The following is a 26,286-nucleotide window of genomic DNA, read 5'->3' as shown; positions in this document are numbered from 1 at the left end:
CTATGTTCTTGTCCTGTATTATCCTTGTGATGAGAGAACCTAAACGGAGCTTCCTTCCACTTCTTTGAAAAGCACCGACCAGAAATATAGGCATATTGAAAGGAGTGTTGGTCAGCATATGCCAGATGAAACATTGTTCAAAATTAGAGGCGGATGAGGGTGAGCTGAGTTTAGGGAAGATGAAGTTGGTCAGCAAGAAATGGACCATCTTCTGATTTTTCCCCATGCAGGTGCTGGGTACTTCTCCTTTGTAGTCTTTGGGTTTACAGAACCCCTTCATCTTTTCTGCGATGGCTTTTGGTATAGGCTCCTTTGTTGTCCTGAACTGGATCCCTGTATTTGGTATTTCTAGCAGTGTTGCTAGACATTCAGGGGTTATCACTATCTTTCGACCTTTAACTGTGGTCTCTAGGTAGTCAGAGTCATCTGCATCAACGTGGAGGTTGGAGTAGAACTCTCTCACCATCGTAGGATAGGTTTGTCCAGAAAGAGAGAAGAGACCCTTCCATTTGTTCTTTTTGATCCATTCACAGAATGGTGTCTCTGAAGAGATGAAATCGGAGTGGAAGTATCGACTCCTTAGTACCTCTTGATTCTTGGCGCAAGAGGGTACCTTGATCATCTTTCTCATGATGCTGGTTGAAGGACCAGCCTGGTCAGAGGATTTGAGAGTTGGAGAGAAAGTGCTTTCGTTGAAAGACATTTTTGGAGTTCTAAAGCTCTTAGGTGTTAAAGGAAAAATTCTGAAGCTTTCTTAAAGTTCAGTGAGCATGTAAAGAGGGTAGTGGGTTAGTATCCACTATTTATGGATTTTTAGTTTAGGGTGCCGTTTGAATTTAAGCCGGTTTTGCCCTTGGGTTGTCCAATCGGCAGAAACCCTGACACTTATGATGCTTTTAAGACGTATTCGGCGCATGCGCAGTACAGGTGTCATTTCGCGTGTGGTGGCATTAAATGCTAATAAGTGCTTTTACTCAGCATTCGTTGATATAAACGGTTCATATTCTGAGTAGTCAGTGCGTTCTTTAAGGATAGTTTCAAGTTCAAGTTCTAAACTAATTTACTCAGTGTGCAAGATTACTCAGTATTGTATATTCAGTCAGTTTCAATGACATACTCAGCAAACAATAAATCATTCAGCATGTAATTCACTCAGCATTCAATATTCATTTAGCACAGAAGTTTACTGAAGAGGATTAAACATACCAATTGCTTCTCTCAGTATGCTAAATTGCTCTCGTGCTAGAGGCTTTGTAAAGATATCAGCAAGCTGCTCATCTGTTGGCACATAAGTCAGCTTAATTTCTTTCTTGAGTACATGATCTCTGATGAAGTGATGTCTTATGCTGACATGCTTCATTCTGCTGTGCTGGATTGGGTTCTTTGAGAGGTCAATTGCACTTTTGTTGTCGCATTTGACTTCAATTGTCTTTGTTTGAACACCATAATCTTCAAGCTGTTGCTTAATCCAAAGGACTTGAGCAACACAGCTTCCAGCAGCAATGTACTCAGCTTCAGTTGTGGACAGGGCTACTGACGCCTGCTTCTTGCTGAACTAAGATACAAGACAGCTTCCTAGGAAATGGCATCCTCCAGAGGTGCTTTTTCTTTCCAGCTTGTCTCGTCCATAGTCAGCGTCAGTGTATCCAATGAGTGTGAAGTCATGAGTATTTGGATACCACAAACCTGCATTTACTGAGCTTTGCAAATATCTAAGGATCCTTTTTACGGCTATGTAATGGGATTCCTTAGGGTTAGCTTGATATCTAGCATAATAACATACTGAGAACTGAATGTCCGGTCTACTTGCTGTTAAGTAAAGTAAAGAGCCAATCATACCTCGGTATAACTTGCCGTCTACTGACTTACCATTTTCATCAGCACAAAGGACAGTGTCAGTGACCATAGGAGTGGATATTGGCTTACAATGTTCTAGTTCATATTTCTTCAATATCTCCTTGGCGTATTTAGCTTGACTGATGAATATGCCATTCTTTCCTTGTTTAATTTGAAGTCTGAGGAAGAAATTGAGTTCTCCCATCATTGACATTTCGAATTCAGTCTGCATTTGTTTGCTAAATTCCTTGCACATAGATTCATTAGTAGCACCAAATATAATGTCATCTACATATATTTGTGCCAGCAGGGTATCCTTACCCTTTCTCTTAATGAATAAGGTTGTATCAGCTTGACCCCTGACGTAATCTCTAGTCAGTAAGAAGTTGGTCAGCCTCTCATACCAAGCACGTGGTGCTTGCTTGAGTCCATACAGAGCCTTTTTGAGTTTGTAAACGTGGTTTGGGAACTTAGAATCCTCAAACCCTGGAGGCTGATTGACGTAGACCTCCTCGTTTATTAGTCCATTAAGAAATGCACTTTTAACATCCATTTGAAACAATTTAAAATTCATATAAGATGCATATGCACATAAAATCCTAATAGCTTCTAGCCTTGCCACTGGGGCAAAGGTCTCACCATAGTCAATACCTTCTTGCTGACTGTAGCCCTGAGCTACAAGTCTTGCCTTGTTTCTGACTACGTTTCATTGTTCATCCAGCTTGTTCCTGAAGACCCATCTCGTTCCAATGGTCTTTTGGCTCCTAGGATGTGGCACTAGCTCCCATACATTATTCCTCCTGAACTGATTGAGTTCCTCTTGCATGGCATTCATCCAGAATTTGTCATCCTCAGCTTCGGCAAAGTTCTTCGGCTCCAGTACTGAGACAAAAGCTACATTGCCGAGATACTTCCTTAGTTGATTTCTTGTCATCATCGTATTTCCAGCTGAGTCAAGAATTGCATTTTCTGAATGCCCTCTTGGGACTCTTATCTCCTTTGGTAGATTTATGTCTTGTTCTATCTGTGTTTCAACATTCTCTGCAGAAGTAGATTGGTCAGTGAAAGTAATTTTAGGTTCACTCTTACTCTTGGTCAGCCGTTTTATGAAGGACTCAGTAGCTGGTTCTTGATCAGCAGGTGCTGAGTTTGGTTCATCTTCTGTCAGCGGCTGGTATCTTCCTGCAGGGTCAGTTTCATCAAATTGCACATGTATAGATTCTTCTAATACTTGAGTTCTCTTATTAAAAACTCTGTATGCTTTGCTGTTTGTTGAGTAGCCTAGAAAGATAGCCTCATCAGCTTTTGAATCAAATTTGGCTAAGCTATCTTTGGTATTTAAAATAAAGCACCTACAGCCAAAGGCACGAAAGTATCCAATGTTGGGCTTTCGTCCTTTCCAAAGTTCATATGGGGTTTTCTTAAGTATAGGTCTAACTAGAGCCCTATTCAGAATATAGCATGCTGTGTTGACAGCTTCTCCCCAAAAATACTTTGGAAGCCTATGCTCATCCAGCATTGTCCTGGCAATCTCAACCAAAGTTTTGTTCTTCCTTTCAACAACCCCATTTTGCTGAGGCGTTCTAGGAGCAGAGAAATTGTGGTCAATGTCGCTGGCTTCACAGAATTCAACAAACTTTTGGTTTTTGAATTCTCCACCGTTATCACTACGGATATGAGCTAATTTTAGGTCTTTCTCATTTTCAATTTTTCTAACCAAGTTTGAAAATGTCTCAAAGGTCTCATCCTTACTGGTCAGCAGGATAACCCATGTGTACCGTGAGAAATCATCTACAATAACCAAGGAAAACCTTCTTCCACCCAGACTCAGCGGCTGGACTGGACCAAATAGATCCAAGTGTAGCATTTCTAACGGACGCTTAGTTGAGACAATGTTTTTACTTTGAAAAGATTGCTTGGTTTGTTTTCCAGCTTGGCAGGCATGGCATAATTGATCTTTTTGAAATTTAAGTTCAGGCAGTCCATCAACCAATTGCTTTCTTGCTAATTTGGCCAGGAGGTCCATGCTTACATGACCAAGTCTCCTGTGCCATAGCCAGGAATTTTCTTCCTTTGTGACTAAGCATACAGTTTTTGAAAACTTCTTTTCTAGGTTTAGCATGAAGACATTGTCTATCCGAGGGGCAGTTAAGATTAACGCATTTGTTTTTCCCTCATATATTTTACATCCAGTATCGTCAAATATAACTTTTCTCCCATTATCACATAGCTGAGCTACGCTGAGTAAGTTATATTTGAGTCCGCTGACTAGGGAGATAGATTCAATAGTGGGATTACCTCCAACGGTGCCTGATCCTACTATTTTACCCTTTTTGTTGTCTCCAAAACTTACGCTTCCTCCTCGTTTACGTTCAAACGTGATGAATTGAGTTTCATCACCCGTCATATGCCTTGAGCATGCACTGTCAATATACCACATTTTTTACTTCTCGGCACATCTCAGGCTTACCTGCATTGTGATCAGTTTCCTTTAGGTACCCAATTCTTTTTGGGTCCTGACTTGTTAGGTTCAACAGGTAAAGCATCATATTTTATTTTGTGGCGGCATATATTAACAGCATGGCCACTTTTTCCACAGAAGTCACAACTGACTTTCTGTTTAGGACTCTTTACTGACTTGTCAGCACCCCAGTGCTGAGCGTGCCAGCACACCCTAGTGGTGTGTCCTAACTTCCCACAAAAGTCACACTGGACTCTTCGCTGGGGATTTCGTCTCTGCTGAGTACCTTGATACTTAGTTCTCAGAGGAAAATTGTTTTTGTTTGGAACCTTTAGTTGGTTCTGAATGGTTGTGACATCCTTCCTCAGTTTCTTGGAAACTGACTGGACTTTAATGACAGACTCATGAATGGTTTTCATATTTTCATGCAAAATTGAGTTGTCTTGAAGAAGGTATCTGAGGTCACTCAGTTTGATCTCTTCCACCTCATCACAGCGCCGGCTGAGTGTTTTAATCTTTTTGTTACACTTTTTGACAAGTGTATAAAGATCACTCAAGGCATTAGCCATTTCATTTCTGAGTTGAGAGAGTGAGATTACCTCATTTGATTGCTCTTCATTTTCTGTCTCATCAGATTGGTCAGCATGCTCGAAAATGCATGGCTCAGCAAGTTCGTCAGCCATGAAACATATCTTTGCTGACTCTGTGGCCTCAGCTTCAGTTGATGAAGAATCATCACTGTCACTCCATGTCGACACCATTACCTTCTTTTTGTCTTTCCTCAGAGTTGGGCAGCTTGACTTGATGTGTCCGGTTTGATGGCACTCAAAGCATGTAATGGGGTTCGAGTTGTCCTTCTTGAATTTGCTGTCACTTGAGTCAGCCTTATATTTGTCAAATTTTCTATAAGGCTTTTTGGAGTATTTGTCATTCCTTTTGAACAGCCTCTTCATTTTTCTCGTGAACATTGCCATCTCCTCATCGTCAGTTGAGCCATCATCAGTTGAGTCGGCTTTCATGACAAGTGATTTTTGCTTCTTGTCTTCGGATTTTTCCTTCACCTCGAAATTCTTCATGGATATCTCATGGGTCAGCAGTGAGCTGATGAGTTCATCATATTTATAGGTGGTTAAATCCTGAGCTTCTTCAATGGCTGTCTTCTTGGCTTGCCAGTCCTTAGGAAGACTTCTGAGTATCTTCTTGACTTGTTCTTCCTCAGTGAAGATTTTTCCAAGTCTTTTGAGCTCATTTATGATGTTGGTGAATCTTGCATTCATCTCAGAGATCCCCTCATCATTGTTCATTTCGAACAGCTCATACAATCTCATTTGCTGGTTGACCTTGGACTCCTTCACCTTGTTGGTTCCTTCGTAGGTCACCTCCAGCTTTCTCCAGATCTCCTGTGCGGATTAACAACCTGATATTTTGTTGTATTCTGCAGCATCCAGCGCACAGTGAAGCATATTTATAGTCGAAGCATGGTTTTGAAGCTTCTTGAGATCATCCTCTGTCCATTCAACCTCAGCTTTAACAACTGACTGGCCAGCAACAACTTTCACAGGTACAAACGGGCCTTGGACTATAGATAGCCAGGCACTCATGTTTGTAGCTTGAATGAAGTTCTTCATCCTATTCTTCCAAAAGGTATAGTTTGACCCGAAGAATAGGGGAGGCCTGGTAATGGACAGCCCCTCAGGTAATATCTGAGTTGTCTGGTTTCCAGGGAGAAACCAAGTGCTGTTTTCACCCATGGTATGGATCAACTCAAGGTTGTTAGACCTTTAGTAATGAGCTATTAAGCTCTGATACCACTTGTTGGTCCCTTGTAAGGTTGCAAATATAGTTCCAAGGGGGGGTTAGGAACTATTTTACCTTTTTAAAAATAATTTGGGCAGATTTCTTTTCTTTAAGAAAAGATAATATAACAGCGGCGCTTATCACTCAGCAAGACACTAACTTAGTCAACTAGTGACTAGGACAGCTTCGTTGCTTAGGTCAGGAAATAGCACTTGGAGTCTATTCCTGAACCTGCTCGTTGGTAGCGCACAACTCAGCTTGACCTCTTTTACTTGGTCAGTTTTAGTTTGTTTAAGCAAGCAATATAAATAAGGAGTTAAGGTTTAGAAATACTTCACTCAGCAGATTTATCCAGGTTTGGCTTCTTCTAAGCCTACGTCCTGTCCCCGGAACACTTCCGAGATTTCAAATCCTCTACTGAGCTCTTTAAAGGTAGAGCCTCAAACCTTTTACAAAATCAGAAGCTGAGTATAACAAGAGTACCTTCCTCTATACCTCTACTCACTTCTATTCTAATTCACCAAGTACTAAAACCGAGTACTCAACTTCTCCTTTCTACTTCTAGAAATGATAAAGATTCTGTCCTAAACAACAATTGCTAGAACACCTTAGATGATTGAAAAACAATCACTCTAGACTTTTACACAAATGAATAGACTTTGTAGTGTAAGAATTTGCTTTGCTTTTGATGGAGAACTTTTGTATACGTTTGGTCAGCGTAACGGCTTTTGCTCAAAGTTCTCTTTTTGAATGTGGATTCTGAATGCTCTATTTATAGAGAGCTGTGAGAGCTTCTGGTTATTTCGAATTTCGAAATAACCGTTGGAGGGAAACGGCTACAGGTCGTTTTCACTCAGTCTGCCAGCAGTTCTCTTAGCCAATCAGATTCCAGCGTCTTCTGTTCTTCGGTCAGTGTGACAGTATGTTCCTCCATTTTGGGTAACGTCAACCAGACAGCTTGCTGTGTCTTCTGATCTTTACTTAAAGAGGAAATACTTTGTCTGGAAGCTGTCTTATGGTCAGCAGCTGTCTTGTACATTTTGTCGAGACAGCTCAGCAGCTTCATACCGAAGTTGTCTACGTGGATCTTCTCGATCCTTCTTTACTCAGCATGCGTTTCATTACTTCAACGGCGACGTTTTGGGAATACGTGGGCTGAGTGACCTTTGGCTTGTTTGACTTGGGCCTTGACTTCCATATAGGGCTTGAGCCTTATGATCTTTGTGTCTTATGATAAATTATAAACTCAACACTGAACAAACACATTAGTAACAATAAACCAAAGCATTTAAATTTAGTGTGTTGTAGAATATTTACTTTCACTTAATTAATTTTGTCAAATCAAAATCTTGTGGAAAGGTGTTTCAACACATTTCTTAATGGAGTAATAAATGAGGAGGTCTATGTCAATCAGCCTCTAGGTTTTGAGGATTTTAAGTTCCCAAACCACGTTTACAAACTCAAAAAGGCTCTGTATGGTCTCAAGCAAGCACCACATGCTTGGTATGAGAGGCTGACCAACTTCTTACTGACTAGAAATTATGTCAGGGGTCAAGCTGATACAACCTTATTCATTAAGAGAAAGGGTAAAGATACCCTGCTGGCACAAATATATGTAGATGACATCATATTTGGTGCTACTAATGAATCTATGTGCAAGGAATTTAGCAAACAAATGCAGACTGAATTCAAAATGTCAATGATGGGAGAACTCAACTTCTTCCTCGGACTTCAAATTAAACAAGGAAAGAATGGCATATTCATCAGTCAAGCTAAATATGCCAAGGAGATATTGAAGAAATATGAACTAGAACATTGTAAGCCAATATCCACTCCTATAGGCACTGACACTGTCGTTTATGCTGATGAGAATGGTAAGTCAGTAGACAGCAAGTTGTACCGAGGTATGATTGGTTCTTTACTTTACTTAACAGCAAGTAGGCCGGACATTCAGTTCTCAGTATGTTATTGTGCTAGATATCAGGCTAACCCTAAGGAATCCCATTACATAGCTGTAAAAAGGATCCTTAGATATGTGCAAAGCTCAGTAAATGCAGGTTTGTGGTATCCAAATACTCATGACTTTACACTCATTGGATACACTGATGCTGACTATGGACGAGACAAGCTGGAAAGAAAAAGCACCTATGGAGGATGCCATTTCCTAGGAAGCTGTCTTGTATCTTGGTTCAGTAAGAAGCAGGCGTCAGTAGCCCTGTCCATAACTGAAGCTGAGTACATTGCTGCTGGAAGCTGTGTTGCTCAAGTCCTATGGATTAAGCAATAGCTTGAAGATTATGGTGTTCAAACAAAGACAATTGAAGTTAAATGCGACAACAAAAGCGCAATTGACCTCTCAAAGAACCCAATCCAGCACAGCAGGATGAAGCATGTCAGCATCAGACATCACTTCATTAGAGATCATGTACTCAAGAAAGAAATTAAGCTGACTTATGTGCCAACAGATGAGCAGCTTGCTGATATCTTTACAAAGCCTCTAGCACGAGAGCAATTCAGCATACTGAGAGAAGCCATTGGTATGTTTAATCCATTGTCTTAAATTCCTAAGTAAAAATGTGATATGATGCATGCTGAATGAGTGATACCATGCTGAGTGTCTAAAGATTTTATTCAAAATCACATGCCCAGAAATAAATACACACTGACTGAGTTATTCATGCCGAGTAACTAACCTCTATAACTATCCGTTGAACAAAACTGACTACTTAGAATATGAAACGTTTATAACAATACACGCTGATTAAAAGTAATTATTAGCATTTAATGCCACCACACGCGTAATGACACATGTACTGCGCATGCACCGAAAATGTCTTAAAGTGTCATAAATGTCAGGTTTTTCTGCCGATTGGACAACCCAAGGGCAAAACCGACCAAAATTCAAACGGAAACCTAAGTTAAAATTCTATAAATAGTGGATATTAACCCACTACCTTCTCTTCATGCGCACTGAACTTTAGAAAGCTTCAGAATTTTCCTTAAGCACTTAAGAGCTTCAGAACTTCAAAAAAATGTCCTTCAACAAAAATACCTTCTCTCCAACCCTCAAATCCACTGATCAGGCTGGTCCTTCAACTAGCATGGTAAGAAGAATGATCAAGGTACACTCTTGGGCCAAGAATCAAGAAGTACTAAGGAGCCGATACTTTCCTTCCGGTTTCGTCTCTTCTGAAAACCCATTCTGTGAATGGATCGAAAAGAACAAATGGAAAGGTCTCTTCTCTCTTTCCGGACAAACCTATCCCACGATAGTGAGAGAATTCTACTCCAACCTGCACGTTGATGTAGATGACTCCGACTACTTAGAGACCACAGTTAAAGGTCAAAAGATAGTGATAACTCCCGATTATCTAGCAACACTGCTAGAAATACCAAACACAGGAATACAGTTCAGGACAACAAAGGAGCCAATACCAAAAGCCATCGCAGAAAAGATGAAGGGGTTCTGTAAACCCAAAGACTAAAAAGGAGAAGTACCCAGCACCTGCATGGGCAAAAATCAGAAGATGGTCCATTTCATGTTGACCAACTTCATCTTTCCTAAACTCAGCTCACCCTCATCCGCCTCCAACTTTGAACAATGTTTCATCTGGCACATGCTGACCAGCACTCCATTCAATCTTCCTGTCTTTTTGGTCGGAGCTTTTCAACGAAGTGGAAGGAAGCTCCGTTTGGGTTCTCTCATCACAAAGATAATATAGGACAAGAATATAGAGACTGTTGGTGAAATAAGTTCATCAGGAAATGTTATCACTGCATGTCTGCTGAATGGATTATCACATAGTCAACCCCTGAAAAGATATGACGGAAATGGAACCACTGAGAAGGAGGATATTATGGCTGAGATTGAGCAACCCATTGGAGAAATGGAAAATCTAACAGATCTGAAGGATATTATAGATGATGTTATGGCTGAAACTGCTCAAACTGATGAGGGTCCAGAACCAACAAATGAACCTCAAACTGAGTATACTTCTACTGTGCCATCTGAGATTGCTCAAGCTGAGAAGAAGAAGAAAAAGGGAACCTGCTCGAAGGATATTCGTACTGTCCCAAGAAAGGTAAGGCTAATGGAAAGAAACAAAAAGAAAGTTGATCAGGACATAGCTGAGTCAGCTCAGAAGAAAATGAGAACAGAAGAAGAAACTGTTCTTGAGCCCAACATTACTCAAGAAGGTTCTCCACAAAAACAAGCCTCTGTTCCTCAAAGTGAGAAACAAGCCAAAACCCCTGCTAGTCCAAAAGAAGCTCAAATCCCACCTCCAACTCCATACCAGAGCAACTCAGCACCTGAAGTCAACACACCCCATAGTCCTGATGCTACTCAAGGCACTCAGTGCGAGCCCACTCCTACCAAATTTGCACACCTAGGTGCTATTGAATCAGGACGGTGTGTCATTGCCTCAGCTAACACTCTGCTTCAAGAACAAGTTCATCCTCCACCAAACCATAACCAGTCCACTCACGATCAGTCCTCTCATCCATCTGTAACTCACCAAATTCTGCGTGAAATCCATGACTTGATCAACCACTTCTCTTCGGTTCAGACGCAGCAACCAACCCAAGCTCAAATGACCAAAATAAACGAACTCATGTTGACTATGGTCAATCACATGAATTCTTTGGAGGGTCAAATTCATCTGCTGCAAGAACTAGCCAAGTCTCCTGCCCCTACCGTCAATTTGCCTACTGCTGATGCTGGCAAAACGGGGGAGAAAAGTGGCAACTCAGGAGAAGGAACTCCAAGTTAGAAATTAGAGAGTTAGAAGTTAGGAAAGAATTTAAAGAATTCATGTCTTTTTTTTTTATGTCTTGTCTTTATCTTATTTTAAAGCAATTCAATATGCCTAACTTCTGTTATTTTAGATTTGGAATACTTGCATTGTTATCTAACTTATGTCATTTATCCTGCAAATGCTAAGTATTATCTGAATGCATGCTGCGTATAGAAATTAATGTTTGAACTTGTCTAATATAAACCATTGAACAAATAAATTACTCAGCGCTCTGTCACTATACATTACTTCCGCTGAATACTGAGTAAAATAGAATATATCCCATAAGCTAACCTATACCTGAAAACTGATCTTAGACTTATTCAATTAAACCTTAAAATGTTTAGAATAAAACTAAGTCAGTAGCTCAGCCCTTACGGGGGAGTTCACTTAATCAAAAGGTCAACTATCATGGGGGAGCTCAACGCTGAGTTCCTTGCTGATTAGTTTTGCCAACATCAAAATGGGGGAGTTTGTTGAAACACCTTTCCACAGGATTTTGATTTGACAAAATTGATTAAGTGAAATTAAATATTCTACAACACACTAAGTTTAAATGCTTTGATTTATTGTTACTAATGTGTTTGTTCAATGTTGAGTTTATAATTTATTATAAGACATAAAGATCATAAGGCTCAAGCCCTATATGGAAGTCAAGGCCCAAGTCAAACAAGCCCAAGATCACTCAGCCCGCGTATTTTAAAACGCTGCCGTTGAAGTGATGAAACGCATGCTGAGCAAAGAAGGATCGAGAAGATCCACGTAGACAACTTCGGCTAGAAGCTGCTGAGCTGTCTCGACAAAACGTACAAGACAGCCGCTGACCACAAGACAGCTTCCAGACAAAGTATTTCCTCTTTTAGTAAAGATCAGAAGACGCAGCAAGCTGTCTGGTTGACGTTACCTAAAATGGAGGAATATACTGTCACACTGACCGAAGAACAGAAGATGTTGGAATCTGATTGGCCAAGAGAACTGCTGACAGACTGAGTGAAAATGACCTGTAGCCGTTTCCCTCCAACGGTTATTTCGAAATTCGAAATAACCAGAAGCTCTCACAGCTCTCTATAAATAAAGCATTCAGAATCCACATTCCACAGAGAACTTTGAGCAAAAGCCGTTACGCTGATCAAACGTGTACAAAAATTCTCCATCAAAAGCAAAGCAAATTCTTACACTACAAGCTTATTCATTTGTGTAAAAGTCTAGAGTGATTGATCTTCAATCATCTAAGGTGTTCTAGCAATTGTTGTTTAGGACAAATCTTTATCATTTCTAGAATTAGAAAGGAGAAGCTGAGTACTCGGTTTTAGTACTTAGTGAATTGGAATAGAAGTGAGTAGAGGTATAGAGGAAGGTACTCTTGTTATACTCAGCTTCTGATTTGTAAAGGGTTTTCGAGTCTCTACCTTTAAAAAGCTCAGTAGTGAATTGGAAATCTCGGAACGTGTTCCGGGGACAGGACGTAGGCTTAGAAGAAGCCGAACCTGGATAACTCCGCTGAGTGAAGTATTTCTAACCCTTAACTCCTTAATATATTGCTTGCTTAAAACAATCTAAAACTGACCAAGTAAAAGAGGTCAAGCTGAGTTGTGCGTTACCAACGAGTTAGTTCAGGAATAGACTCTAAGTGCTACTTCCTGACCTAAGCAACGAAGCTGACCTAGTCACTAGTTGACTAAGCCAGTGTCTTGCTGATTGCTAAGCGCCGCTGTTATATAATCTTTTCTCAAAGAAAAGAAATCTGCCCTAATCAATTTAAAAAAGGTCAAATAGTTCCTAACCCCCCCCCTTGGAACTATATTTGCAACCTTACAAGGGACCAACAATATGCTTATTGCTGCCAAGGATATGCCTGATATCAACAGATTGAAAGCAGAGCTAGGTAGTGAATTCGAGATAAAAGATTTGGGAGCTGCCATGAAGATTCTTGGTATGGCGATCGATATAGATAGAGTTGTAAGAACACTTTGGTTAACTCGGAGAAGTTTTGTTGAAAAAGTGTTGGAGCGATTTGGCATGAAAAATGCTAAACCTGTAAGTACTCCACTTGCTGCTCATTTCAGACTTTCTGCTGGTCTGTGTCCACAGTCTGAAATGGATATTGAATATATGTCACGTGTACCTTACTCTAGTGTTGTTGGTAGTATCATATACATGATGGTTTGTACTCGTCCTGACATTTCATATGCAGTTAGTGAAATTAGTAGATATATGTCTAATCCTAGTAAAGATCATTGGAATGCTGCGAAATGTATTTGGAGATATTTAAGGGGTACTTCTAATGCTTATTTAAAATTTGGAAGGAGTAAGAACATGGTGGCTGGTTATATTGATTCAGACCATACAGGTGATCTTGATAGATGAAGATCCATCACAGGTTATGTGTTTACTCTTGGTACCAATGTTATCAGTTGTAAAGCTTCTTTACAGCCTACAGTTGCATTATCCACTACAGAAGCAGAATATATGGTTGTAGTTGAAGCTGTAAGAAGCTATCTGGTTACAGGTCTTGATTGGTGAGCTCAGTTCAATTTTGCAGAAGATTTCTGTTCATATTTGACGAAAGACTAGATGTTTCATGAAAGAACGAAACACATTGATGTGAAGTACCATTTTATTCGAGATATTAAGTCTGAAGTAAATAATACTGTCAATAAAATTGGTACCGCGGACAATCCAGCTGATATGATGACGAAGCCTCTTCTAACAACTAAGTTCAAGCATTTCTTGAACTTGATCGTTATATCAATAAGTGAGTTAGCCCGAAAGGGCATTACGGTGAAGGAAGACTTTTGTGAAATTTCAAATCAAGATGGAGATTTGTAAACATGATTTTAAATTCCACCATCCAAATTCAATTCAAATTCAAATTAGTATGAGTTTTTATCAAACATTCATTTAAGTCTCCTTTCTTTTTTTTTCTTTTTTTCACATGTAATTTTTTACTTTAAGTTCTTCCATTCACACTCCAAAATTTTCCTATAAATACCATGCATTGGTATAGGTTTGATCATCCAAGCAATTGACACTAAACTTGCTAATTTGAGTGATATTCTTCAAGAGAGAATTGTGAGGTTTTTGATGTATTAGGATTAAGGGATTTTAAGTGTTATTTTCTCCAATCTTTTATACCATTTTCGTTTCTATAAATACCATACATTGGTATAGATTTTGACCATGCAAGCAATTGACACTAAATTGCTAATTTGAATGATATTCTCCAAGAGAGAATGGTGAGGTTTTTGGTGTATTGGGGTTAAGGGATTTTAAGTGTTATTTTCTCCAATCTTTTATACCACTTTCGTTTTTATAGTGAAATAATTTTCGGTCTCCTTCGCCCGTGGAGTAGGCACACTGTCAAACCAAATTTAATCTCTGTGTCATTTATTTTATTGTTCTCTTTTATTTTGTTGTCAATTTATTTACCTAAATTAAATATTTTGTTCTGCTGCGGGGTTTTCCCTAACAACAACAATAATAATAATTTAGTAAATGAGATTTAAAAAACACTGAATTTGATACAATTAAGGGCATTAATAGAGGAAGGAGATGCATGAAATTTATTGCGTCTCCGGCCACCGAAATCAAGAATTGTTCCAGACGGTCTTCCATCAAGAAAGTCTCGGGGCTCCGGAAACAATTAAGGGCATTTAGGACCTCCTTGTTTCGTCTTCCAATTATTGTAGCAAGGACAAGATTGTTTGTTCCCGTAGGTGCCCGGAGGCACGCACAAACATTTTGCACAACACTTTTGGCAAAAGAACATGCATGGTTTCTTGTAAGCGGTCGCCGAGCATCTAGTCGTGCATCTTCCTCCACATTCTGCACCATTTTTTTTACAATTCTCCATATAAATTTCCTTTCGATTCCTATGAACAAATATACAAAAAAAAAAAAAAAAAAATTGAAAAAAAAAAGTCTCACCCTGTGGACGAAGGCTGCCTTGTGTAGCTCCATACTGCAAGCATTATATTAATTATACGTTATACATATCATACTATTTCTGCATCAGACTAATAATTTAATATCACATCATATATCATACATTTTAAGGTTTAGTATTTATAATTTAGAGTTTACGATTTAAATTTTTATATAAATTGTTAATTAAATTTAACATTTTTTCTTTTAAAATATAAGAATGTTAAAAATAACTTCTCAAAATTCGTGGGTTAAAAGTAATTAAATTATTTACTCTAATTAATTAAATATAAGAATGCTCACCATTGCAGAGTTGTCTTGAGAAGCTGAGGTTCGTGTGTTGAATGCCTACAAATTAAATAACCCAATATTTGAGATTAAGACTGTGGCGGAGCCAGGACCTAAATGTCGAAGGCTAGTTCGTGTAAAAAGAAAAAAAATTAAATTAAATGTGGAATTTTCCGGCGGGGCGGCCAACCCTCCTCTGGCTCCGCCCCTGGTGGTAGAATCGGAATTCCAACTCCGCGAACCATCCCTCTCAGAAAGAATTCCGAGGTGTCACGGACTGGGATTCCGGGCACCCTCTAGAAAGTTGTATATAAAGTATAGGTACCTGGTTTTGTTGTAGCAGAACAAGCAGGAGCATAAAAATGGTGAGTAGCTTGGCCATGTTGAAAGAAAAATAGAGAGATACTATATGATAAGATGTGGAGTGTCGGGCTATGAATGAAACCTACTGTATTTATAGGCAGTTGCTCCTAAAAGTGTTGGATGAATTATTGGAGATATTTATTAGTGTCAAGTAGATGATTTTTTGTTGTTTTCTTGGTCTGTTACAAGTTACTAGCTCAGTCTCAACAGTAATTCAACCGTAAATTACGCAGTACAGAATCGATCTAATTACTACACTCAATAACCGCTCAATTTCAAAAAAAAAGCAGAAGAAACAGAAAAGAAAAATTTATTGTATGAAAACTGAATTGAGCAAATATTTCTAAAGACGTTTGAATAATGTGGGGAGAGAAACTGCGTTCAGTTGAGAGAAAAATACGCACAATAAAGATTAGTACGATCAGTTTTGATTTCTGAAGACGAGTTTGAAACAGTTTAAAATTGCTAGATAAATTGATTAAATTTTAGTTTTAATTAAATAAGTTTTGTTTAAAAATATAAGAGCCCAACTAGGCTCATTCGGACCGGCAAACACCACATGTCCTCACCTTTTAACAAAAGTAGATACTTGTTGGAATACACTCTAAATTAGACCTGTCCATGGGCCGGGCTGGACCGGGTTCGGGCGGGCTTTTGTGTAAAAGTGCTCGTCCCAAGCCCAGCCCAGCCCAGCCCAGTATTAATTTAGGCGGGCTCGGGCCTAAAAATCAAATTCCAAGTCCAACCCATATAAATCCACCTAAAAAAATATACATAATTTCCAATTATAAAAAATCAAATTTATACTTAAAATAAATATTTAATTATAAATATATAATTTTTTTAATTAATATTAATAAGACGGGCCGGGCTGGGTTGGCCCGTGATATTTTTATATGTCCTAAGCCCGCCCAAAAAATAGGCGGGCTTTGGCAGGCCTAGACCGGGCTGGGTCTAAGAGTAAATTTCATTGTCCAAATCCGGCCCAATGGACACGGGTCTGGACGGACCGGGCGGGTACCCGGACCCGTGCTCTAAATGAGTGAGGCAACAACATATAAACACTTGTAGCAAGTGCTATTTTTCTCATATACGAGATTCTATAACTCTTTCTATATCCACTGTGTGACACTTTACACTTAAAATATTTCTCTCTTTTTTCACCAATTCTTAATATTGGGTCAAATCCAACAAAAGATAACTTAAACAAAGGTATATATTTAGTAAAAATGATAAGGTGTGAAAATACCTCTAACGCTCACAATCATGAGTAACTTTACCTCTAATGTTTTAAATTGTACAATTTTACTTCTAATGTTGGTTGTCAAAAGCAATTTTATCTCTAATATTGACAAGTTGGATCAATTTCAGATATTATTATAAAACATATATATTTTGTTCATTATTCTGCACATATTGCATATCAGTTATATTATTTATGATTTAAATAATAGAATTGGAATTTAATATTTATAAATTCAGTAAAATATTTGAATTTTTTTCCAACTCGTACAAAAGATAGTATATTTTTTTCACATCTAAGTATATATTTGTGATCTATTACTACTTGTAGTATATGTGAAATATAGATGACCAAAATTTATGACCGAGAAACAAATTATTTCTCAAATTGATCCAATTTGTCACCCAGTTTGTCAATATTATGGGTAAAATTATTTTTTACAGTCAAAATTAAAAGTATAATTACACCATTTTAAACGTTTAAAGTAAAATTGTCCGAGTATAAATAGTGAAGATATTCTTACACTTTATTCTAAAAATCATTTAAGTTAACATTTCTAAAAAAAAAATGTGTGGAGTCGAAGCAGATAAAGTAGTACATGTGCATTTAGGAAGAAATGGGCCACTGATGGCCCATGAAAACATGGGGAAGCACATGCCTGTCTTTTTCAAACAAAACCTCCCACATGCTCTCTATACTAAAAAGGTACAACAAACTGCAAATACACAATTTATTATCCTACACATATCAACCACAAATTTTACTTACTCATCAAAACTTATTATCCATTTTTCAACTTGTCAGATTTTTTTGAGGGTAAGTTTATGTTAAATTGGTATCTGTAACTTTGGTATTTGTAAAAAAAAAAAGTCCAAATCAAGACTGAGATATTCGTTTGTAAAAAAGAGATGATCGGGGTTTTTCGATTTACTATTCAAAATTAAAATGATTATTGATGGCCTCAAAATTAAAAAAAAATCAATGTCTTGAAGATATTCTAAATAATTTTAATTCTTCAACTTTTTAATTTTAAAGTCATTTAAGTATTGTTGCATAAGGAGAGAGAAAGCTCGGAAAATAAGAATTTTGGTTCCATGGTAAAATGTGGTACAAAATAACTTTAATTCTTAAAAATTTCCATATTGAGACTGTTAATAGTCATTTTTATAGTATCAAACTAAACGATATCGTTTTTATATCAATTTAACAAAACGTAAGAGTACATGAGTTTTTTTAGAAAACTTTTTTTTCTTTGAAAACAGACCAGTTCTACCCTTAGGCATTAGAGGCGGCCACCTAGGGCCTAAAAATATGAGGCCCATATAATAATTTTTTAGGGTTAAGGTGCAAAAATACCCCTAACGTTTTGGACCATGAGCAATTTTACCCCTGACGTTGGAAGCCAAGAGCAATTTTACCCCTAACGTTGATAAATTTGGTCAATTTCAGACAGTATTATAAAACACAGATATTTTTATTCATTATTCTGCACCAATTGCATAACAATTCGTTCTAAAAAAAAGATTTCATATTTTTTATAATTTAATAATAGAATTTGAGGTTAATATTTATAAATTCGGAGGATTTTTTGAATTTTTTTTTTGTCTAATCTGTATAAAAAGACAGTATATTTTTTTATTTTTTATTTTTTTTTCACATCCCAACAAATGTTTATGATTTATTACTGATAAAATGACACACGTATGAACTGTAGATAACAAGATTCATGACCGAGAAGACAGATTGATGAATTATTTCTTAAATTGACACAATTTATTAACGTTAGGGGTAAAATTGCTCTTAACTTCCAACGTTAGGGGTAAAATTGTACCATTTTAGACGTTAGGGGTAAAATTGCTCCTGGCTCAAAACGTTAGGGGTATTTTTGTATCTTAACCCTTTTGAAATATTAGGAATAGATCTATATTTATGGGCCAGATTTGGATCCGGCCCAACAAGCTTTTGTTAAAGGGCTTTCTACATGAATATTATATAATGGGAAAATTACACAGAAATTCATATTCTAAGAACTATTTACAATTATGTCAAGTTATAATTTTTTATTATATCAAACTAGTAAAATCAGCACTTTTAATATATTTTAACGATTAGAATTTATGAATTAGAAGTCTAGAACCAGGGTTTATGATTTATGAATTGGAGTCTAGATTTTTTAAATTATAGTGTAAAATCATAATCTATAGAAAATAATGACATATTAAGAATTAAATTTGGTGATATGACTTAGTTGTAATTTTGTACTTAATTATGATATTCATGTATTTGATACATGAATATCATAATTAAGTACAAAATTACAACTAAGTCATATCACTAAACTTAATTCTTAATATGTCATTATTTTCTATATTTTACCATTTTACACCATAATTTAAAAATTATAGACTCCAATTCATAAATCATAAATCCTAGAAAATATATTGTGAACTTCTAATTTATAAATTCCAATCCTTAAAATATATTAAAAGTACTGATTTTACTAGTTTGATATAATCCAAAATTATGACTTGGCATGATTGTAAATAGTTTTTGAAATATGAATTTCTGTGTAATTTTCCCTATAATTAACAATAAAATTATAACTAAATCAGATTAGTAAATTTAATTTTAAATATGTTCTTATTTTTTATATATAATAAATGAAGTATGATTAACTTCAAAAAAAAAAAATGAAGTATGGTTTTATATTCTAATTTAAAAATTCTAAACTCCAATTCATAAATCATAAACTCTATGCAATATATCCTAGACCCTTAATTTATAAACCATAATTCTTGAAATTAATTAAGAGTAATAATTTATTAGATTGACATAATTCAAAACTATGACTTGATTTAATTGTAGATAGTTTTTCAAAAGTAAACTTCTATGTAAATTTTCTTTTGTTAAATAATATTTAGTTTAATTTCAGTTTAACATGTTATTAATTTAGGTAGGGTTGAATTTAAAATTTAAATTCCAAATCCACCTAAATAATTCACTTAAAAAATAATATATATTTTTAATAATTGAAATAATATTTATATTTAAAAATAAATATTTTATATATAAAAATATAAATTTAATAATTAATACTAATAAGAGGACTGAGCCGGATTGACTCGTGCTATTTTCATAAATTCTAACTCGCTCTAGAAATAGACGGACTTTGATGAACCTCTGATATTAATTTTCTTTGTCCAAATCCGATCTATTAAATATAGGTTTAAATGAATCAGACGAGTACCCGAACTTACTAAATGATCTATAATTATGAACAAAAGTATATCTGATAAAATTTATTTTGATTCAGAAAATGGTATTAGAAAAGTTTAAATTATATATTAGTCACGAGTTAACTATTTATAACTATCCAATACGCTAAAAAGAATTTATTAAAATCTGAAATACTTTTATTTTCCTTAAAAAAAACGAGTTAACATCAATTGCATCGTTTCATTTTAAAACTAATTTTATTTTTTCAAGTATTTGACATTTTAAATTTTTTTTTTTTTAAATATCGAATAGTTGTAAATAGTTAACTTAATTAACTTGCTCTAAAATGAGTAATTAGTATAAAATTACAATTGATGTATAGGGAACCTTGTAGAGGCCCTGGTACAATTGGTCTATGGTCCTGTTTGGTAAAAAGCGTTTTGGGATAAAAAGAGCGTTTTTTACCAACTTTAGCGGTTTGACCACTGAAACCGCTGATTGGAGTGTTTGGTGGAGAGAGGTTTGTGAGAGAGTTTTGGGATGAAAATGCTAATTTATAGGAGCTTTTTTAATTAGCGTTTTACAATATTAAAATTAATGGACTTCTTTAACCCTACTTTTAGTTTGCAGGTCCTAAAATTAAAAAAAGAAATACCTTTATTCGTCTTTTTGCACAAACCGCTATTATCAATCAGCTAAATTTTACCAAACAAGTCTACACAAACAGCTAGTCAAATCAGCTAATGTAATCAGCTAACAGCTAATAGCTAATGTAATCAGCTAACAATTAACAGCTAAATCAGGACCTATATAGACTTAATTTATACACTGGTTTTTGAGTTTTTGTTTTTTTTTAAATTTGTTTTTAAAGCTTAATACAGTGTAACCATAAAAAAAAAAGCTTAATATAGTGTTTGATTCTGATAAAAAGTATTGTTTTCAATCAAGGTTGGCTTATGGTGGTTTGAGGTTCTGGTGAAATATAAATTGTAAGCTCTTTATATATAAATAAAATTTTAAAACTATATATATTTATATAATTTTAATTTGACAAAAAATATATTTATATTTTTTTTTACTCTTTGTAGTTTTTTTATTTCCTTCGTGAATTTTATATTAGCTTTAGTCTATACTTGTGTGAGGCTTTATTCCTTTCTGTTTTCTTACTGTAGTTGTATTTTTTTTTTTTGAACTGGTAGTTGTATTTTTTTAATTTAGTAGAGTGATATAAGCATTTTCATTAAAAAAATGATGAAAAAACTTTATAACTTTAAATAAGAAAAAAAGAAAAAAATATTAATATAAATATAAAAGAGCTGCTTTGTCCTTTTTAGACGTAAAATCACTAATTAAAATTTATATTCAATGTCGTTTTAATTTTTTTTATAGCTATTTCATAAAATATTAATAATAAAAATTCTCAAAAAAAAATATATTAATAAAAAATTGGGTTAAGATACAAAAATACCCCTAACGTTTTGAGCCAGGAGCAATTTTACCCCTAACGTCTAAAATGGTGCAATTTTACCCCTAACATTGGAAGTTAAGAGCAATTTTACCCCTAACGTTAATAAATTGTGTCAATTTAAGAAATAATTCATAAATCTGTCTTCTCGGTCATGAATCTTGTTATCTACAGTTCATACGTGTGTCATTTTATCAGTAATAAATCATAAACATTTGTTGGGATGTGAAAAAAAATAAAAAAATATACTGTCTTTTTGTACAGATTAGACAAAAAAAAATTCAAAAAATCCTCCGAATTTATAAATATTAATCTCAAATTCTATTATTAAATTATAAAAAACATGAAATCTTTTTTTAGAACGAATTGTTATGCAATTGGTGCAGAATAATGAACAAAAATATCTATGTTTTATAATACTGTCTGAAATTGATCCAATTTATCAACGTTAGGGGTAAAATTGCTCTTGGCTTCCAACGTCAGGGGTAAAATTGCACCATTTTAGACGTTAAGGGTAAAATTGCTCCTGGCCCAAAACGTTAGGGGTATTTTTGCACCTTAACCCAACAAGTTATTAAAAATGAGTTGCCCCCCTAATATTATAATTCAGTCGGTAGTATCTGGGGACCTTTGGGAGACTAAGAGTCTCAAGGCTCGGAGTCTTATGGATAACACCTGAATTATCGAAAAGCGTTTTCATGAATATATAAGGTTAATGACTTAAAATGGCTGAGAGTAGTTAGGCGAGTCATCTAGATTATTTAAAGTTGTTGGGCAAGATGGTTGGGATTAATGTTAAAAGCATTAGTTACTAATGTGGTTAGTAACCCAACAACCTAGGAATCACATGGTTGATGTGATTGATTATACGAATCTACCTATTAAAGGGAGTGAACTTGTTTGAGTCATTCAAGGTAAGCTTCACGAGATAGGATCCTAGCTCACTAAAGAGTTTGCATAAAATTCTTTGAATTAATATGGAGGGTTATTAATTTGGTAAAATAGTGGGAGCAATTTAAAAACCAGTAAAGTCATACACATTTAAATTGTAAATAAATTAAACAAATGAATAACATTCGTCACTTTTCTCACTCTCAGGTTACAAACAAATCTTACTCTAAACAATCATATTGAACACCGATCTAAGAAATATCCTTACCGATAACAAACTAAATGGTTCAAACTTCATCGACTAGTTTCGTAACCTCAAAATTATTTTGAAGTTCAAAAAGATAGGGTATGTATTGGATACGTCGATATCGCGGCTCCGGATGATGATGCACCCATTGAAGAGATTGATGTTTATTAGAAGCATCAACCCGATGATGAACATGCGGGATGCATCATATTTGCATCTATGACACCAGAACTCTAGAGGCAACATGAGGAGATGGATGCCTATTCTATTGTCATACACTTAAAAGAGCTGTTTGGGAAACAGACTCATTGCGAACGTTATGAGATAGCAAAGTTGTTGTTTCACTGCAGGATGCAAGAGGGCACATCCATTATGACACATTGTGTCAAGATGATTGGCTATATTACCAAACTTACTAATATTGGTTTTGTGATGGATCATGAACTAAGTGTCGACTTACTTCTTACATCCCTCCCAGAAAGTTATTCCCAGTTTATCATGAACTATCAAATGAATAACTTACAGACCTCTCTTGAAGAGCTCGCCAATATGCTCAAGACTGTTGATCCCAATATGAAGAAAGGTAAGGCAATAGCCGCACTTGTCATTGAGGGATCCAGGAAGAGGAAATGGAATTTTCCCAATCCCAAATATCCCAAGAAGAACAAGGGAGCCAAACCGGCCCAAGCCAAAGATGCCCCTCCGCCTCGGCTTTACATAACAGCTGCGACAGGACTTCACCATAAAGAATAAATAGGTAAGGAGAGAGAGGATCCCCTTTCCTCAACCCTCTACTAGAGGAGATAGGCCCAGCAAAGTCCCCATTCATATAAACAAAATATGACATTGAGGTGGCGCACATCATAATCCACTTAACCCAGGTCATCTCGAAGCCGATACGGACCATAACTGCCTCTAGAAAACCCTAGTCAGCTCAGTCATAAGACTTGCTAATATCAATTTTCAATGCAGCACAAGCTCCCCCCTACTCTTTCGCTTCATATAATGCAAGGACTTAAATGCAATCGGAATATTATCCACGATAGACCTCTCAGACATAAAAGCAGATTGATATTCAGAAATAATATGGGGAAGAATAAATTTCAACCTATTAGCAAGGACTTTAGCAATAATCTTGTACAACACATTATAAAGGGAAATCATACAAAGATCTTTCATTTGGCTCGGTTGCTCAACCTTTGGGATCAAAACAATAATCGTGTCATTTAAACCAGTGGGAAACTCAAAGCTGCATAGCCAACCCTGACATGCATTGAACACCTCAATACCAATAAGATCCCAGAAGTGCTGAAAAAATCTCAAATTGAGCCCATCTAGCATTTGAAAGACATCTAATTTGAATTCGTCATAAGTAAATGGGGAGGCCAAAGATGCATTCATAGAAACCGTAATAGAAGACTCGAAGACGTTGACAGTATCAAAGTTAGACACAACAGAAGTTGCAAACAATGTAGTGAAATATGAGTGTACATGACCCTTAATTTCATCAGGTGTTTCAAACTTATTAGCAGCTTCAGTAGTAAGCTTACTGATTTCATTCTATTGATGATGAGCTCAAACACACGCGTGATAGAACTTAGAGTTCTGATCACCACTCGCCAGCCAGTGAGCCTTAGCTCTTTGATGCCAAAAGATATCTTCGAATTCCAGCGCCTAATTCAAGACCCGTCTGACTTCAAAGAAATTCTAAACCGAGGCAGCATCAGATTTTCCCTTAGTGACAGTAGCTGCTTCTTACATCGCATGATTGTCTGGGTAAAGCGTCCATGAATATCTCTTCCCCACTAATCCATCAAGCTAGCATAAGCCGTCGGCTTAGTAGTCAATGTTAACCCGCAATACCCAACACCCAAGAGAATGGACAATACCAGAGAACCTATCCTCCTATATCCAAGCCATTTCATACCAGAAACGGCGTTTACCTCTTATCGATGTTACTAGAGCGACCTACAAGAGAAGTGGAGAATGGTATAAGTAGCATGATACTCCAACTAACAATCTCGCAGTGCAATAATGATCCATCTATAAGGCAGAAGCAAAAGCACGGTCCAATTTTTCCTAGACCCAAAACTGAGTTCCCCAACTACGCTCCCACATAAACTCCCCCCTCCACGAGTAGTCATTTCATGTAAACCATTAGACAAAATCGCATCCTAAAAGTCTCGTATTAGGTAGCAAGGAAAAGAGGGGCCACCCTTCTTTTCGTGTTGAGCAAGGACACAATTAAAATCCCTAATTATAAGAAGTGGGAGAATAGAAATAGCAGCCAATAAAGACAAGATAGCCCAAGACTCGTGATGCCTAGTCCGATCCAGAAAGCTGTAAAATCCAACCAGTCTCCAATCACCCCTAGCTGTATCCGAGATCTGCACTTCAATATAATGGTCTGAATAATACTTTTTAACATTGCTTTTCCAACAAACTGCAAGTCCACCATTACGACCCCTGGCACCCACATTAAATAACCCGCTAAACCTAAACTTCTGACACAATGCTTATATCCGAGAACAGTTCACTAACGTCTCCATAAGGAATACAATATCAAGTGTATGCGATTTGAGAAAGTCAGCCCCAATGGACGGACTGCCTAGGGGTTTCCTAAGCCCCGGCAGTTCCCACTTAGGCAATTCATAATGCCCGGTGGGTCTGAGTGCCAGACCACATCGAATCAATATCTGAGGTGAGTCCCTGATCCTTGTTACTCAAAGGAAGAGTAGAACCCATAATAGAAGTCGAAGCATACTAGGGTTATTGCCTAACTTAAAAGAAAGGAAAGACTCATTAGGGTAGTATTTATCTTTGAACAAATGACTCGCCAAGATGTGTGAATTACTAATAAACTTCCATCCCTATTTACCCAATAACGAAAGATTAAAATCCCAAAGATCTTGAAACCCCAACTCCCATTTTTCTTTATTGGTACATAACTTCGCCCAGTCAAAACCAATGGATATTCCTCTTTCCATCTTACTTCAACCCCACCAAAAGGAATTCATCATCTTTTGTAGATCTTCGCACAAAGATTTGGGAAGAAGAAAAGTGTTTATACAGAAAGTAGGTAGAGCCTGAGCCACTTATTTAAGTAGAACATTTTTCCTTGATGTCGAGAGAAAACGAAAACTCCAACTACTAAAACTCTTATTGAGCTTATCTTTCAGAAAATTGAAGATCGGACATTTAGATCTACAAATAAGGGATAGTAGACCCAGATATCTCCTTGTATCAACGGGTGAAGAAACACCCAAAATAAAGCGAATGTTATTACGAACCTCCTTCTTCACATTTGAACTGAAAAAGATGCCAAACTTAGCTAAATTCACTACTTATCGAGAAGCCAACTCATATGCTGAGAGAATCTCAGTGATTTTATTAATTTTTCCAGTCATAGCCCTGAAAAAAGGAAACTCTCATCAGCGAAAAAAAGATGGGACACACTAAGGATACCACGAAAAATGCAAAAACCATACAGAGCACCATCTACCTCTGCTCCGACGATCAACTTAGACAACACTTGTGCACATAGGATAAATAAATAGGGGAAAATCAGATTCCCTTATCTAAGGCCTCTTCTAGAAGAGATAAACGACATATAATCTCTGTTTAGGACCACAGAGGAAGAGACTGTCGTGACACAAAGCATGTTCCAGTTAACCCATTTAGAATTGAAGCCCAGACGCAACATCGCAACTTCAAAAAATTCCCAGCTGGCCCTATCGTAAGCTTTACTGATATCTATTT

The 26,286-nt window shown here is 36.5% G+C and overlaps 1 protein-coding gene across 1 annotated transcript; it reads right to left on the bottom strand.

Moving 5' to 3' along the window:
- Positions 1-14,368: 14,368 nt before the first annotated feature.
- LOC136219614 (protein GAST1-like) lies at positions 14,369-15,565 on the bottom strand. Its single transcript, XM_066007118.1, has 4 exons — positions 15,428-15,565; positions 15,118-15,162; positions 14,818-14,851; positions 14,369-14,715 (listed from the first exon to the last, which is right to left on the bottom strand). Exons 1-4 carry the CDS (start codon positions 15,482-15,484, stop codon positions 14,534-14,536), a joined length of 318 nt encoding a protein of 105 aa, XP_065863190.1. The 5' UTR covers positions 15,485-15,565; the 3' UTR covers positions 14,369-14,533.
- Between the last annotated feature and the right edge of the window lie 10,721 nt (positions 15,566-26,286).

This window comes from Euphorbia lathyris, chromosome 1 (assembly GCF_963576675.1).
Source record: "Euphorbia lathyris chromosome 1, ddEupLath1.1, whole genome shotgun sequence".
In the NCBI taxonomy this organism is placed as follows: Eukaryota; Viridiplantae; Streptophyta; class Magnoliopsida; order Malpighiales; family Euphorbiaceae; genus Euphorbia; species Euphorbia lathyris.
Note: the sequence above shows the minus strand (reverse complement) of the source record. Positions and strands in the feature narration are given on the sequence as shown.

What these genes read in the sequence shown, in the direction of transcription:
- LOC136219614 (XM_066007118.1), bottom strand. Translation starts at nt 15,484, where the DNA reads ATGGCCAAGCTACTCACCATTTTTATGCTCCTGCTTGTTCTGCTACAA. An exon ending in TTCTGCTACAACAAAACCAG is followed by an intron (nt 15,163 to 15,427) that starts GTACCTATACTT and finishes TTTAATTTGTAG; the next exon opens with GCATTCAACACACGAACCTC. An exon ending in CTCAAGACAACTCTGCAATG is followed by an intron (nt 14,852 to 15,117) that starts GTGAGCATTCTT and finishes TAATGCTTGCAG; the next exon opens with TATGGAGCTACACAAGGCAG.